The 17752-nt window shown below is 38.6% G+C and overlaps 1 protein-coding gene across 11 annotated transcripts in view; it reads left to right on the top strand.

Moving 5' to 3' along the window:
• BCAR3 (BCAR3 adaptor protein, NSP family member) overlaps window positions 1–17752 on the top strand; it is a 97541-nt gene that overhangs the window by 33826 nt on the left and 45963 nt on the right. For 7 of the 11 annotated variants that reach the window (XM_086901889.1, XM_086901888.1, XM_086901890.1 and 4 more), the window contains one exon: window positions 14278–14602. In XM_086901889.1, coding sequence (XP_086758015.1) covers window positions 14278–14602 — 325 coding nt within the window. Of the gene's footprint in view, window positions 1–7092; window positions 8077–14277; window positions 14603–17752 lie in introns of those variants that run through there. The other 4 variants (XM_086901893.1, XM_023932047.2, XM_023932048.2 and 1 more) reach the window with 4 other exon arrangements.

Here is a 17752-nt window from a genome sequence, read left to right on the forward strand (position 1 = left end):
AGTTCAGCATATAATTCAGTTCACTACTTTTCGTAGGTGTCTATATTTTTTGTTGACTGTAGAGTTATACCAGGATGGCTGACTTCCTGACAGATCTCTTAGCAAACACTGACAGCTGGTGGAATTAATTTAAGTCTAAAAGCTAAAACTATGGTTGTTCTGGAATATTTAATCTCTTTTGTGTGCAGCCTTACAAATTTCAAGAAAGCATTTGTTTCTTTCTCTAGATATTGATGATCTCCAGTATTTCCTTGTCTATTTATCATTACTTATCACTACTTTTCATTTCCTTGCAAATCAAAGTATACAAGTGGAAATGTGTTTACAGTTTCTGAAGATTTTCTTCAGAAAGTGCAAAATTGTTACCAGTTCTAAACATACTTCCTACCCCTGTTCTATGAACAGAAGATCATCTGGCCATGTAGAGTCTAACAAATGGTTTCTCCAGCATCAGCTGGAGAAGTGGAAAAGTAGCTCTTGAGTGAAAACATGAAAGAGCACAGCAATCTATAGTGATGCTTTCCTAGAATACTTTCTCAGCCTCTAAGGATTTAATCTAACAAAACATTTCAAAAGGTATGAATGCGAAGAGACATAAATATTCATTCCACAGTCTTTTTGCCTGTATCTTGGCTTGCCTTTAGATGTAGTAGATGCACTGTAGCATATTCTGGATCTTGATGTCCTGCCATCTACACCAGCACGTACTCATCATGTGCTGTGACTCCTTTGGGATGTACCTTTTGTTTTCTGTTCCAGGGAAATTGTAAGGGTGAGGCCTGCAACATGCCTGGGCTTGTCATAGTGTGGACTCAAGATGCATCCAAAAATTGGGTCCTAGCACTTCTAAGAAAAGCAAAAAATCTGGGCTATGCTTTCAGGAATGTTCTCAGTGGCTATCCAGCACCTTTTTGAAATACTTGCCTGGCATCTTAGAAAAGCCAGGAAATTACATATCCTCCTCTAGAAGAAGCTTCTTGTGGTATGACAAAAATTGGTGAGAAATCAGGTGTAATTTGACTCCTGTATTACTCAAAAGGTCTTCTTTCCCTGAGAATGAAGCATATTGCACTGTGTACTGCAACAATCATCAGTTCAAGACACATCCTGAAAGCCACATCCCAGTACTTGTAGGGTAGTGCTTCTGGAAGGAACCGGGGTTTTCTCAGTATCCTCTAATACAACTAAATACAGAGTTCATGCTGTATGGGATTGAACCAGTGTTATTTAATAATTTAGTTTTATGTTTGTTGTATTTAATCTCATAGTGTGCTACAGTCTGTAGGATTGTGATTGTATTATGATTTCTTATGACCTATAGTAAATGAATAAATCATTATTTGTTATAGTAAACAAATAAATCATGCTTCATATGTGTTGAGGAAACCTACCATGATGTGAGCAGTCCAGTAGAAATGGTACCTAAGGAGAGGGAAATGTAACCACATAAATGAAAATGTCTTTCCTGAGACAATGAAAAAAAAGGCCTTGGGTATTGCCAGACATGGAAGATATTTCTTTTTTCCCTTTACAGACATGAATTTAAATACAGCATTATATTTGAAAACTTAGTATCATTTGACTGTTAAAATATTTACATATATTTGCATGCCTTCATGATGTATCTATACATCACTGGTTATGAGTGGAAAGAAATAGAGAAAGCTAAGTGCTAAGTATTTTTTAAGGAGGTGTCATAAGAGCTAGAACTTCATTTTTCCAGTTCTTTTATTGTGATGAATTCCGAATAATAGCATTTTATGGCCTCGTGTGATTTCATTAACATCTTGGAGTGTTTTACTCTGAGAGACAAAAGGTATAAAGAATATTTTCTTTTTGTCTTGTACAGATTTTCTTATGCAGAGAGTTTTAATAGGATATAGGTTCAGATCTATTATGATTTTTTTTATCATACAAAGAAGGCCAGCCTTACTGCATTAAAATAAAATATGTGCATTGACATAATTTATTGTAGGTAAACATAAAATAATACACAAAACCTAAATTAGATTGAATTAAATTAATATTCCATAACATTCTGCTTTTAGATTTTGCATTTAAATGCTTAGACAACCGTTTCTGTCTATGTTGTATTTCTTGCCATGCTGCAGTAGTATGAAGTTAAATATGAAGTGATTTCTTGTCATCTTATGGAAGGCCTAAGTTGTGTGGTATTAAGAAGAAACCTGAGCAAGCACTACAGAGCCTGAATTGTGCTTTGGATAATATAAATAGAGAAGTCCATCTTCAGAAAAGGTGTAAAATAACTGAGGCATTCTGTCCTGTATTTTTATTAGATGATCATTATAGTTAGCATAAAGCCATGACCAGCTTTGGCATTGTCAGCCACAAATATCATGCCTTTGTAACTCTCAGATAAAGTCCTTCTACACATTCTGGTGCTTCTGCTCTTTGAAACATTGCAAATGCAGCCAGAGTGCTTTGGGGCAGTGGTATGTAGTGTCAACCTGTCAGATTCCAACCTCATACTAAAGTATCCTCATAGCTTTGCCAACAGAGGGAGAGGAAGCTGCTTTGAACACTTTGATCAGCATGACAGAGGTGGCATTGCTACCTGTGTGGTCTGTTTTGCTCTCACTGAGACGCAAGGATTTGGAGATTTTTGCTTTCTCTGTTTGAGAAAGTCAGCAATGTAAATGCTGTTACAGAGTTGTTAACCAGCATCTCTGACAGTACCATTTCATCTACTGAAAGTTCCAAATTTGCTTACTGGTGCTTTCTGGCCCTCTATTTATCCTTTCCTCTACATCAGTTATGTTCAAAATGAAAAACATCTGTCACAGGCAAAGAGAGGCTGGTAATTCCTCTATATTTGAGACTTTTTACAGAAACATGGAGAAACAGAAACTTCCAAGAAGCTGTAAATCCCTAGTAACAGTTCTACCACTGCTAAAAGCAAAGAGAGGAAAATAGACCCTCTGGCAAAAAGGGTCCATAAGACCCATAAGACCTTGCCCTGCTTCTTCCCAGTCTACCAAAACTATTCAATAAAAGAAAACTGAATTTAATGTCATTTTACCAGTGTATTTTGAACTTTTGAAACAGGTCTGTCTAAGCAATGCCAGTACAAATTGCTCCACGTTGAAAGAGGTGGAGAGGGCCATAACATATTACTGCCACAGAATCTGTGTGATTTATTTTAATAATTTTTTTAATTACTAATTATATTTTTGTTCAAGATGATAGTTTTCTTGTATTATACCTGACAATGACTAAGTTTATATAGCTCTTCAAAATCACTTGCTGTGCTACAACATAGTTTGCAGAATGATCAGCTATGGGACTTGTCTGCTTGCAAGACATATCTTCTGAGGCTGGGGACTGAGAGGTTTCTGAACACCAACTCATAACAGATAACTCTTTGGCAGTTTCTGAAGGACTTTGTGTCTCCAGACCTAAGACAGATCAAATGGCAAGAGATCATGTTGGAAGTTTTATTATGGCAGTCTGGATATGTGCTGACTAAACTTGCCAGTTTCAGTTGGCAGCCAGAGAGGACATTAGAAAGCACAGTTGCCATAGCTCATAGTTTTCAAACTAAGTATTGTCAGATTCTAAGTGCTGGAGCATTTTTCAATTCATATTGTTATTTTTATTTGCCCTGATGTCTTTGACTAACTTGAAAATTACCAGCAAATAAACTTAATCTCCTAGCCAACAGCAATGATCGTTTCTTTTTCTATGTGGCATCTGTGGGAACTGAGGCTTGAGTGTAGCATTTTGTTTGTTTGGGTCCTTTTTCTTCTAAGACTGGTCTATAGTAGTAACTTGCTTTGACTTTTGTTTATCAGGGAATCTACAAGAACTGCCGTGTAAGCAATCCACACATGCCATGTCCTCATTGTGTGTAGTTACTCCTGCATTTTATCCCCGCAGCTGCAGAACAGTGCTTTAGGGGTATATGTGTTTTTTCCTGGTTATTTGAGGAAGACTGGAATTCTGACATTTAAGGACAAATTGAAGAATTCCAATTAATCCACTTCTTGTGTCCCATTGTTTTCTCTGTTTCTGTAAGCCAAGCACATTTGAAAGTGATGTCAAGAACTGGCAGGTACTCTTAGGCCAACTCTTGGCATAATTAAGGCATGCAAACTCTAGCAGCACAGGTCTTGGAACCTCTGTCCCAGTTATGTTCTTCCTCCCATATCTGTTCAGTTAGCTGCTTTTTTGGGTGTCTTTTTCAGTGAAAAGATGCACCTGTACACACTCCCCTCCTTCAGAAAGCAGAAGTCAAGGGTGGCCACGGAAGGCCCCAGCAATGTGTGATGTGTAGCCAGCAATGGCCAGCACACTGCTCCTTTCTCAGCCTCCCCAGGTTGGTGTCACAAAGGACAGTGCTCCAGTGCTGCTGTCTGTGGCAAGGTGATACACAGGCAGCATGACGCCACATAGATAAACAGATGGCTCAGGGGTATGGCAGCTTAACATGGAATGCTGTTACATGGACTTGACAGAGGTGCTGTGCTCCTTTCAGGACATTAATGCTTCCAGACTTTATCCCACAGCTCCATGAACTCATTTCCAAAGTAGATAGAAAGTATGAAAACAAGAAAAGCTTTGCAATGAGGAATCTAATCTAATTTAATCTGGAGTAACTCACAACCAGTGGAGCTACTGTAGGCAATCCTGTGAATTTTCCTTCTTGCATCCTATAGGCAAATTGTGTTTAACAGCTTTGCATCAAATGCAAAAGGATGGGTTGTGTAAAATATCAAACATGAAGACAAAGACCAATTTTCAATTTCACCTGAAGACAAAAAAAACTTTAGGAAAACAATGTAATGACTCATGCAAGTAAGAGTAATCATAGTTTAGGCAGGGCTGCCCAGCTACAATCCCATTACTTAGCACGTAGGCATGCTACTAAGGAAGTTACTGCCCCTCTTCTGGTTCTTAGTCATATAAAAATGACAAGCATGACACTACTTCCTATGTAACTACAGTGCCCAAAAATTTCCCGAGTGATTAGAATCAGCCAGTAGAGACCATCTTACGTGCTAACAGATCAGAGTTTTTGGCATGGTTTGAAATGTCTTTTATCTGAACTGTGGAACATGCAGTTTAGATAGAGAAGCACGACATTTTCCTTTATGCAATGAGGAAAATAATAGCTTGCACTTCTGTAGCATCTTCCAGCTGATAAGCTGATAGAGTACTACACAGTCTTCCCTGTAGAAAGTAACTACCACTGTGATGTATGCTACAAAAATGTTGATTTATGTCATACAGGAAGTAGGTGGCTCAGAATACTACAACTGAATGTGGAACCCAAGTATCTCAATTCCTTTTTCTGTATTCTCACCCTAATGCCATTTTTCTTGCACCAGACATATTGGTGAGGCATTTTGGTGTCCAACATAAGATCACAGCCTGGTGTTCTTCAGTTCCTTTCCCCTTCCCTCCCTCTCTCAAGTATTTTCAAGAAAGATTATGAGTAGAATATTCTATGGGAAATCTCCACAGATTGTTACTTGTGCCAGTGAAGTTCTGGAATCTGTCACAGGCCTGAAACATTTCTCTATCCTCAATACTTTTCACAACCAGCAAGACAGACGCAGAGTGCCATCAGCTAGTCAAGATTTGGTAGTTTTCCTAGTTTATCAGTAGCTCAAATGACAGCACATTCAGGGAAAAACAACTGACAAAAGAACAGAGTGAGGCTTTGGTGGGCATTTAAGCCTTGTTTTATGTGAAATTAGTTTGAATTTAGATCTTAAATTCAAGGCTCTCTTCAGTGACAATAGGATGCTATAATTTTTTGTAATTTGTGGAGAGAAAAATATAGAAGTCTGTCTGTCAGTATGCCACAGGGAGTGACTTACGTTCCAGCACCAGTGAATGGATCTTTCCAAAAGCTGTTGTCTTTCACATTTACCTCAACTTTTCTGTTTTGGAAGTTGTTGTAAAAGGTGTAGGGCAACACCAACACTCAGAATGCTTCCCTACAGCTCATGCCTGCCCTAAGGAACTAGTGTTGCTATGAGAAATGCTACAGTGAGCTTCCTTTACCTTAGTGTACTTGATAAATTCAATTTTCTAATCTTCTGTCTCTGTCCCTTACTTAATACTGGAGCACTACTCTCTGCCTTTATTTTCTTCTCTCTTATTTTACACTAAACTTCATCTTACTTGAGCTTTCTTATGTGAAGATCCTACTCATATCTATGAAAATTTCTAGACTTTCCCAAGAATTTTCATCTCGCAATACCTACTTCAGCAACTTATGTGGTGGCTAAAGGATCTTGTCTTGATCAACTAAATGTTTATTAAACTCTAGCTACGCTTCAAATGAAGGCCCAGTGTTTTTTCCTAGTTTGAATTGCTTCATTAAAAAAAATAAATCAGTTGCTGTGAGATATTTCAGATAGCTGAGATTGCAAAATTCAGTTTGATGGACAATGCATAAAACGCCAAACTGTAGAGAGGTAGATATCCTAATTCTATCCAGTACCCAGAGATGTCACTGTGGTAAGATATGATGTGGAATTTTAATCCTGCTTCTGTCACTATTGGATGTTTAATTTGTTTAGTGTGAGAACACCAGAATTTCATTTACTTTTGCTTATTGGCTTGATAATATGCAGAGGTCCTGGAACATAAATAATCTGATCCTTCATTGCATTTATCATTTAGATATCTTAGGACCACAATTATTATGTAGTCAGGCTCTGAAGTAGATATACCAGAAGCAATTTATTAAAGCTAATCCTGGTAAAAATGGAGAATGAAAGGATTGAACGTTATAGTGAAAAGAGAATACTGCATGAAGAGGATCTCCCAAAACAGAACCACGATACAACTAGTAGGAATCAAATATTTAATGTCAAAATCAATTAAAAGTTTGGTTAGGCAGAAAAGCATTTGCCTCTGGAAAGCTAATGCAAATAGGGTAACAGCAAAATGGTTTGAAAAATTAAATCTTATGAATTCTGATACAATGGAAATTGAAATTGAAAAAACTGGAATAACTGTGTAAAAATCAGAGAAATGTTGTCCAGGCAGCTGGAAAGACTGAACCAATGGGAAAGAGACAAATACTGTTGAACTGATCCAGTGCTTTAAAAGTCAACTGAGTGTGCCTTGATTTGTATTAAAGCAAAAGCCCTGTGGCTACGTCAGTGCTACAGCTGAAGGTGCTTGAGGTATTTAGTTGAAAATTAAGGTTGCATCTATAATTACTTCATTGTTTTGAAGGTATACTTTACAGAAGAAGGGTAAGTGACCATCTGTTCTATTAGTAGCTCCCGATTCTGTACAGCTATTTAACCCTTTGTTGTAGAAAATGCGTTTTATCCCACCAACCTGTTGAACAAATAACTTCACGCGACTTGGCAGGCTGAGGGGGCGTCTACCAACGCAAGTGAACTGCGTGTAAAGTACGTGACTGGCTCTGAATCGTCCGTGAACAGGGTGGGTTTAGCAAACTACTAACTTTTGCCGTAGTGCTAATTAGAGAGACGAAATTACGGAGGCCAAATTGTTAAACCTATGGAAAAGGGCATCGGGAGGTCACGGCCTGCGGGGCACTGGCTCGGCGAGACTCAGCCGGAGCGGCCCGGAGGGTGTGGCCGGAGCCGCCTCAGGGCCCGGGGGCTGCCCAGCGCCCGGAGCCGCCTCTCGCCCCAGGTGAGGGGCGCCCGCCAGGGGCTCGTGTGGCGGCCGGGAGAGCACGGAAGCGGGGCCGGGCTGTGGCGGAGCGGGCAGCGAGCGATAAGGCGCTCGTGGAAGGCTCCGGTTGAGTCACCCTTAAGTAATCGCGGATTGCGCTTCTTTGGGGCGTGCTGGTGCTGGCTGCGCGCCGGCTCCTGCCGCGGCACGGCCAGACCTTGGGCTCTCCCGAGAACGTCCCGGTTCATTTGCTGGCAGCGCTCCGGACCGCTGTTGTTACGGGTCCGGCCTCCGGCCAGCGCTCCCAGTGCCCGGCTGCCCGCTCCGGCTCCGCGGCCCCGAGAGAGGGGCACGGGCGGGACTCGCTGCCGGGAGATCAATTCGGCAGGACAGACGGTCCAGCCGATCCGCAGAAAGCCTGGAGAGAAGCAGCAGTGATCAGAGCCGGTAACTGCGGGGACAGCGCTAACCTCTCGGGCAGAGAATGCAGAGTTGGCTTTGTGTGTGTGTGTGGGTGACCCTGTGTCCCCACAGCGCGTTCGGGCAGGGGCGCGGGAGCCTGGCGAGCCCTGCCCCGGCCCGGGCTGGCCTGCGGGCTGATAGAAATGCCATAGCTGTGACAGTGACCACCGAGACGTTGGATCCAAGTGTTTAGGTTCTGTGGGAATTGATCCCATGGAAATCGGTTAAATAAGTATAAAACACTGGTGTGTACTCGAGATACCGAGATATTTCTCTAGTAGAGAGAAAAGAAACGCTGTGCCCTTTTTTTCTCTTTGTCTTTTGCAGAGGAAAGTATGCAAAAGCACTTCTTACTGTCCGAATTTGTAATTTCTGAAAGGCAGTTAGTTCGAAATAGTAATGCTGAAAAGGTTTTTTAGTTAAAATGGGTTGTTCTTTTTTGGGGGGGAGCAGAGGAGCAGTCAAAATAAATTGCTTCCTTTACCAAAAGAAGGAACAAAAGGTTGTATTTTTGAAGCATTGGCTAAAAAACACTTAGATTTGACTGTAACCTTGGTAAAGTTCTCTGTTTCTGCCAGCAAAATGGGGAGAGAAGGTTTATTTCAAGTCAAGGCTTCATATTGTTCACGATTACTGAGCGAACAGATTGGGCACTTACATTTCAGAGATAATTTCATGGCCAAATGAAGAAAGCTGTATTTATTATTGAATCATCTTCAATGATCACTTTTTCTTGGCATTTTTTATAGATATGAAGGCATCCTACATGTGAAAATTCACAAAGAGAAATATGGGTTTATCTGTTTCTCTCATCTTGGAAAAAAAGGCATTTCAAAGATCATTTATCCTGGTCTCTGTTTTTTGTTGCATGAGAATAATAGCTAAAAATAACAATTTAAATAAGCTGACTGATTACAGCACAAGGTTGTATGGGGGGAGGGTGGAAATTGTGTGGCATGTATGAAGAGAGAGGAGAGCATGAACATTGTGATAGCACATCAGGACCCTTTGGAAGCACTGACCTGACTAATCTTGTGGGGATGTTTGATGTTTGACAGACTCATGCTTTTTTCTGATAGTAGCTTAAAGCCTTTGAACTACTGCATATGCTTTCTCAGTCTATGTCTCTGTGTCATAACAGGCTGTAGGTTCTTGAACCTTAATAGTCTTCTCAAAGTCCTGTTTGCTATAGAAGCTACTGTATCAGTTTCTCATAACAGAAGCAGAAAATAGAGGTTGCAGAAAGCTGCTTCTAAGTCATTTTGGGGAGCAGAAGTCCTTTTTTTTTTTTGTTAAAATAATGAAGCTACTACACTGCTTCTAGGGAGTCAATATTAAATCCACGTTGAATTTATGTCTACAGTTTTGATTGTATTTATTCCTATGATACAAATTAACTTTAGAGGCTTTTAAAGTCATGCTTTATCTTTTTCCCTTATTCTCTTACTACACATACAAAACAAAATTTTAAAAAACCTGGGGAAATTCATCTGCCTTTTTGTTCTGACCTTGACTTTCTTCACCATTAAGGATGTTCACTTTTTTCTTTTTTTTCTGTGTGTATCTGCATAGTGCTTCCAAATATTCCAATATCAGGGAGAAGAGAATAATGGATCTTCCACTTGTTGAAATTCATTGTTACTGATTTCAAGGGAGGGAGGGGAGATGGGTGGGAGGAATTTGTGAGGAGATTGGATGTGGCAATAGTAAGTAGAATTTTCACAAAAGTTGACTCCGTCTTTTAAAGACCTGAGAACACTGAGCTGAATATCTTAAAACACATTCAAGCCCTCTTGGCTTCATAGCATATATAATGGTAAAGATTGGTGGTACAACACCAGGTATAAACTCTAGGGATTTTGATCTAAGGAAGAGAATGAGAATCACCCAAATGCCAGATCAATAAGTGAGAGAAAAGTGGGTCTTTTAATATCCAGAATTGATTTAGATATAACTCTGAGTTTTGAAATAGCTTGAGAGTTTGATTTGGAATTCTTGAATTGTTTTTCTGTTTCAAGAGGTTTCCCCTAGCATGAGCATATACAGCCTTGGACTGTTTGCTATGCCATTCATGCATCTCTGGGGCTGAACTGAAGACTTCCCTTTCCCTCACTTCTCTTCCTCCAACATATTTAAACAACAAAGTAGAAGCCACTGCCATTGGTTTTGTTGTGGTGTACACTTAATCCTATACCTGTGCCATTTTGAATGAAGCACCAGAACGCTTCCTCAGGCTGTGTAAACATCAGAAAGATTTCAGAAAGCTGAACCAGAAAATTTGGATTTGCATCCCAAAGATGGAACAAGCAGAAGAATATTTAGTATGTTGTTTTAGGGAACTGCAAGTTATTTGTTTCATTGTTCGTGGTTCGTTTTGTTTTGATCAATGATATGAAGAGACCAAACCCCAGCTGTTTGGACTTACCCACCAGATACGTATTTCATTTTATGTCCAATCTGATACTGTTACCCTAAATGCCATGTTGATTTTAGAGGCCTCTTCATTTGAATTTGCTCACCTTCATAAAAAAAAAATGGAACATGTCAGAAGTTACCTGAAAACCTTTCATGCTTTCTATTTCTCTGAATTCATACTGTGACTCCTGACAATTCTGTTCCCATCTATTCTTCTAAATTTAAAACTGAAGAAAGAGAAGTGTCACACTATGTATAAATACAAATTCATTTGCCATTTTTAACATTGTATTGGCACAAGTCCATCTTGTTTGCCCCTAGTTAGGAGAAATTTGCATGACTACCAAAGTGTTATTTTGTTAGTTGCTGCATTTTGACAAATAGGAATGCATACAGTTAAATTTCAGTTCCTTTTGAGCCACTGTTCTCTTACAATTTCTACTTTTTCTATTGTTGATTGAATAATGGCCAATGCTCAAAGCACACTGTCTCTTAGGGAGTAAAATTTTCAGGATTTCTGTATCTAGTAAAGTCAAACATTCTTTGAATCATATACTGAAGTATTTGAGGCATTCCAGCATCTTCAGCTGAAGAGGCTCCCCCTTTCCAGTGTTTACATTCAATACAAGTAAACTGTATAGATAATTTGGCAGGACTTTGGTTACCAAGCTGATTGTTGTAGTTCTCTGTTAATATTTATGAAGAGTTCATAGTACAGCAGCACATGGGCAAGCGGATAAATGTGTGGTGGAAGCTAGCAGACCTGTTGTTCTCAGTTATGTTTGGGTTTTTTTGTTTGGGTTGGGTTTTTTATTTGTTTGGGTTTTGTTTTGTGAGGTTTTTCATTTGTTTGGGATTTTCTGAGGGTTTTTTTTAAGAGATTTTGCAGGGAGGATTGTTAGAAATATTATCAAAGTTGTATACATACTTGTGGCGAAGTGTATTGCAAGTTCTTGAATGTAGGTGTTTTTGTAGTAACTGTGGAACTCTACCTTGATTCGTCAGTATAGTACTCGGGTATGAATTTGAGGGTGAGAGATTAAATTTGTAAGTCATATGAGTTCTACTTAAAAGAAGCAATGATTGGGTCAACTCTGTGAGTTTGGTTTTGATTCTTAAGGGCTTCTTAGGAGTAGGGGTGAAATGGAAAATGCTGTGCATCAGGAGGTCATTAATTTGTTGAAAACTCAGACTGTTGGATTGAAAACCTACTGGGTTGCTGTAAGAATTACCTAGTGATTGGGTTAGCAGAGGGAATTCTTAGCTTTCTTTGTGGATCCTCAAACATGAAGTGGTTGACAATTTCTCCTCACAGTAAGCCTATTGTGGACTCATCAGGTATTAAACCAAAGCTTTCTACAGTTACATTTATAACAGCTTGAGTTTGATACCTGCTTGCAGGTAATGTCCTGTGTTCCATTTCAGCATAACTATGGGAGACTTGCAGGAAAGGCTAAGGAAAACTCTCTAACTGGATAACCTGAACTAAAACAGCTGGAATTCAGAGGTTTGGGGGTGGATTTTAGATAAACAAATGAGATAGTACAATAATTGAGTACAGACTCTCAGCAGGCCTTGAAAGGAGAACAAGATTTGTACAATATGAACCAGCTAGCTTCCAGTTTTTCAGACTCCACAACTGGTGTTTCTTGCTTTTCTACAGCAAATACACAAAGTTGAGTTTCAAATGATTGTGTGAATTATAAGAAGCCATTTTTTCCTTCAGTTGTTGGAGGTGATTTATGTAATTCTATTCTAATAATGAAGCTGAATTTACAAGAAACAAGCTCACTCAGTTTGCTTTAGCTAGACGAGGTTGCAGGTTTATAGTAACTATTTGCATTTTTGATCTTCCTATCTGTGGACCAGTTCTTTCACTTAGAACAGTTGTAATGCAAAACTGACTTTACAACAATTATTGTGAAAATAATTATCAGATATTTTTAATACTTGCCAAAACTAGCAGAAACTGTGTCCTTTAACCACATTATAACTGGAGAGATGATTTAGTATTGCACATCAGTGTGATAATTTAGAGCAGAATTTTTGTGAAAATGTATTTTGGTTTCTTTAGGATTTTGTATTTTATTTGGATCTGAGTGACAAAAAAAATTCCAGTTCTTTGCTAGCACCTCAGATCTTTTCTACTCTTTTCATTGAGAGATGTGACCAGAGTCGAACAGTTTCTCCCTAGGTAGAAATGATATTTCCAGTGACTTTTCTACTATAGTGCATAGTACCTGTGCTTGACAGAGGCTTGGCAAATTGAAGAGTAAAAAAAAAAAAAAATTACTGAGTATTTATGGTAGGACTTTCAATACAGGAGAATTGGGAAGGAATTTTTTGTTGAAGTCGGAAAACCTTATGCAGCTGGTGAATCTCTGCAGTGCAGCTGACAGGAAAAAGCAGAATTTTTACATACTCTGAGATCACCTTTAGGATTGCTGTAAAAGTAAGCCTGTTACGCTAACCTCTGAGTAGAAGTAACAGTAGCTTCAGTGCAGGGACATTTTGATTGTAGCTATGATGCTAAGGCTGGAGAAGGGAGTAGGACTAGAGAGGCACTTCTGTTTTCCTTGCAACACCTGTGCATTCCTCAAAACAGGAGGAATTCTTGTGCAGCTGTAAGCAGCTGATTTCCAGGCTGCTGGGCCTTCAGGGTGCTCATCTGGTTTTTCAGCATGGAATTGACTGAGGTCAGAACAGACCCCCCGTGTCCATAACTGTTACTTCCAACAGTGCTTCTGCTTTCTGAGTTCATATCGATCTCTGCAGCATCTGTGGCTGTTCCAGTTTCTATGGGAAGCACCTGGCTAACACCTAGGTTAAATAATACAGGACTGTTTGCCCTTCAGGTCTGGTGGTATGTTCCATAGAGTGGCTTTTGCAGGCTAACACAATCCGCATAGGATAAGGCTGCCTGTCTTCTGTAATACAACCCTATAAACACTATAAACTGAGTGCAGGGCAGCATTTTTTGAGGAACAGAACTGTAATTTGTTAATGAGCCTGAAGTGTTTTCTCGCAAAGCTTTTTGCTCATGCTAACAGAAAAACCTGTACTGTACAGCAGACTGCAACTGATTGTACCAGAGACTGACAGGTATGCAAATCTCTGTGTCAACAGCGATTTGAGCCACCAGGCTGGCCATGCTGAAGAAGAGAATTCCAGTAATCTGTTCCTGCCCTTATCTCTTGGGTAGAGCCGTTTAGTTTACAGCCTGTTAAAAATATGCGACCAGTTATCTGCTAGATTTATTACTTGAGCAAGACTCCTTAGCAACAGGTTTTTCTTCATAGTGTGCCAGCTACTGGGTTTAAAAACAGTTCTTCCAAACCAAGCTGTACTGTCCTTAATTTTTTGACAAAATGTTCTTAAAACTTTGCTTGTTGTCAGTGATTCGAAGTTGACGTCTGAGTCTACAGAGGATGTGAAAAAGCAAAAAAGAGGAACTTTGTTGATAAAAATGGAGAATTGTCCCAAAAGTCAGGGCCTGCTCTTGCATGTTTGTCCAAACTGGTTGTTTTTTGTTGTGACTTTTAACATGTATAAAGTTATATACATGTGTGTTTGATGTACATTGGGAGCAGAGTGACTGGGTCTTGAGATATCTGACTGCCTCAATGCAAAGCAAAAGTTCAGTTTCAGGTATCTTTGTTAGTCGTACTACTTAATTTTCTTTAAGGACTTTGATGATTGATATACAGGATCTTGTTTTTGTTAAAAGAATAATGAAATAAAAATAAAGAAATCTTGTTTTTGTTTTTCCAGAACCAAAAATGATAGCTGCTGGAAAATTTTCAAGTCTTTCCAGAAACAGCCCAGTGAACCACCAGTTTTCATTAGCTTCTTCCATGGACCTTTTGACTACAAAACCTTCACCAATTGAACATCGTTCAAACTCTTTCCAAGGCATCTCTATCCATGGCACTCTCCCCAGGAAGAAGAAGGGGACAGTTCCCTCTAGGTCTTGTGATATGTTTAGCCACGTGGGAACGTTGCCTTACGCCAGAGCACGGCAGCAGCCACCTTTTGTACAGGATGTTATAGAAGAGTACCCTCCAGAAAATGGAAAAAGCAGCAAACTCCATGCCAGGTATGTTGTAAAACCTTAATTTACATATGTTAGTTGCATAGGGATTATTACATATTCTTCTAGGCCTCTAAAGGCCCAGTCATATGTACAGCTGTTTACTCTAACTGAGGTTATATAACTATAGGTTATATATAGGTTACATAGGTTTACTATGGAAGACCTAAATAATTTTTAATGACTGTATCTTGCCTCTGCATGTTTAAAAGGTACAATATTGTGTGTACTAGTCCCATGGAGGAAAATTTTTTAAGTTACTTTAAGTTATCGATTGCTTTGATATGAGCCTTTGCATTGTTGTAACAGAGCAGTTTTATACAAGACATCATAACTGTTCAAACTTGGTTTTGATTTGTAGTCAATGCAGTATGTCTGGGGGGGCTGAGGAAAAGGGGAATGGTATTCCTTCAAATCTCAAGCTACATGTAAGCCTTCTTCATGCAAACTTAGTGGAACCCAATGTACGCTGAACTAATGACAAATTATCCCTATTTGTTATTCCTGCTTGACTTTGTGGCTAACATATGCATAGCTCTTGAGAAAGACCTGTACTCTTATAGCTAGCCTTTCTTTTTGGAACGTATTATCAGCATTGATATTTCATTTCTTCCAAAAAGAAATCAATTTTGTAAATGTCTTTTTTTTTGTTTTGATACTGAGTTCTATAAAATGGGGAAAAAAGAACAGGTAACACAAGAAAAATTCAGTGTACAGCAGTAGATCAGTTAAAGACATGGAAATGAGAGAATGTTTGGTTGCTTGACTGATGGAGTTAAAAGCTGAGAAAAGATATCCACATTATAAGTTCTGAGTTAGGATTTACAACCATTCTGTGTCCACCACTACAATTTCTTGGTTTTCAAGTCTTGAGAGTGAAGAAGAGTTCTAGTTAGGTAAGGCTGTGTGTGTAGAGTGGTTTGCTTGTGCTTTATGGGATCAAACTTTCTTCTCTATATCCCATTCATTTTAAAAGAAGAAAGGACCTAAGTAGGTTTATTACTCCTCTGTCACTGATCTCTGAGATGTACCTGCTTATATGAACTGGCTTTTAAACATCATTTGCTTCTTTTATTTATATATTTTTAGAGAATGCCAGCAGCCTGGGGTGTTGCCATAAAAAGAATATGGTGAAACACACTAAAGTTGTATTTTACATCTTAATTTTCAAGAGCAGTTACTAAACATGATTTTCTTCAGAGACCAAATCCTACTAATAATTTGTCTCATGAATATAACCTTGTCTTACAAAGAACACTTTGGCGCACAACCAGTTAGTGTGAAAACAGAATGCTTGAGAGGAAAATGTCAGGAAGGTCTGCCTGGTCAGAATGAAAACATAATGCTTTTGAATTAATAAAGAGATTCAAAGGATGTTGTTAGTGCAGCCTGTGAATAGAATTTGTGTCTATTGAGTCACAGCACCAAATGCTGTTCCTGTTTGATCTTTCAATTACTTTGCTAAAACACACTCTGAATGCTATGGTAACAACTTCTAACAATTGGTTTCTTTAATTTTTACAATGAATATGTTCTGCTGCATGACCTGACCGCACAGTTGCGTTAGAGCAGAAGACAATACCAACTTGGCAGTCATCAAATATATCAGTTCTTGAATCTCCTTGCAATGACACTATACTTTTCATTAGTTTACTTTAAAGGAAAATTAAGAAAGTCTGATTTTCCTGTGGGAAACCGTTTTCCATATGTGCTAAGGTATGCATTCTAATGCTAACACTCACATTGAAATTATCTGGGCCTAATAGTATAGGGGAGTCAATGTTTCCTTATTAGTGTTTATTTTAAAAAGGCCTTTTACTTCAGTGTAGGAATTTGTGAAATAGTGTAACACTACAGGAATATTCTTTCTTCAGGAGTATATCAGTCTTTCATTGCTACAATGCTGTTTACAAAAACTGAACATGTGAGTACACATTTTAATGAAACATTTTCATGATGCACTATTCAAACCAAGTGCTGTGTTTGATGCCAGTGGGCCAGAGCTCATAGTCATAAGGATTGCAATGTTCATGTGCAAATGGATACGAGTATTTTGAACTGTGGCTCAGTTGTGTCATTATTTGATTAATTCTAACTTAAAAAACATAACTATGATAGCATTTCAGTAAGTCAAAGTGAGGAATACTCTTTTAAATATATAAATACACATCGTGTTACCTTGTGAAACAAAAAATAAGCCAAAGTGGTGAGAATAGGAAAACCATAATGAACTGTGTCATTCCCTAATGGAATTCTTCTGATGCTAAAATTTTTCTGGTAATGTGGAGAAATTATATTGTCAGTTTGCAATGCAATAAGAATGTGTTCTCCTCTTGGTTTGCAAATGTACATCTCTGCTAGTTAGTTAATTCCAGGGGAAAAAAAAGATTTTCTTTCTTGAGGAAACTGACACCTGAGTTTTAGAATCTCTTGGGAATAATTAAATGGCCAGAGTTAGAGGAAGGTACTACCTTGGAAGGTAGTTTTATTAGCTAAAAAATAATTCACTTTTGAACGTGAAGAACTTCACTTTTAAAAGAGAATTCTCATTTTAGCATGTAAAACTAAAGCTGCTTGTGTGTAATGTTCTTTATTATCTGACATTGATAATTAAACATAAATAAAGCTTAATTGTAATTTCTCTTTGACCTGGTCCATGGGTTATCTTTATTTATTTAGTTCTGCCTTGTATTATGATACCTTTATTTAAAGAAAAATCGTTCAAATTCTCATCTTTTGCTAGAACCAGTGGCTTTTCCTTTTTGGCCTGTGTCTTGTGGCTGCCATCAGTACACCCAGAATTTCCACTGAACTTGGATGATTATGGTCCTTAGTGAGTGACATTACAGTTTAGCAGACTTGTGGCATTTTCATGCTTTTTCATTAATGCAGCCAAATGTCCCTCATATAAACAGGACCTAAAAGCAATGCAGAATTATCATTACCACACTGAGTTTAAGTGTGGTGATATGAACAGCTTCAAAGGCCTGTTTTGACAATCTGTACCATTTCAGCTGGATGTCAACAGTACTCAGGTAGTCCTGGGTTAATACAGTCATTATCTCTGTGGGCCTGGTACTGATGTAAACATACTTGCATATTATCTCATTGTAGAGATGCAAGGAATTTCTTAGATGTTGTTAAAAACATGGAATA

The sequence above is a fragment of the Cyanistes caeruleus genome, chromosome 9 (assembly GCF_971803275.1).
Source record: "Cyanistes caeruleus chromosome 9, bCyaCae1.hap1.1, whole genome shotgun sequence".
NCBI lineage: Eukaryota > Metazoa > Chordata > Aves > Passeriformes > Paridae > Cyanistes > Cyanistes caeruleus.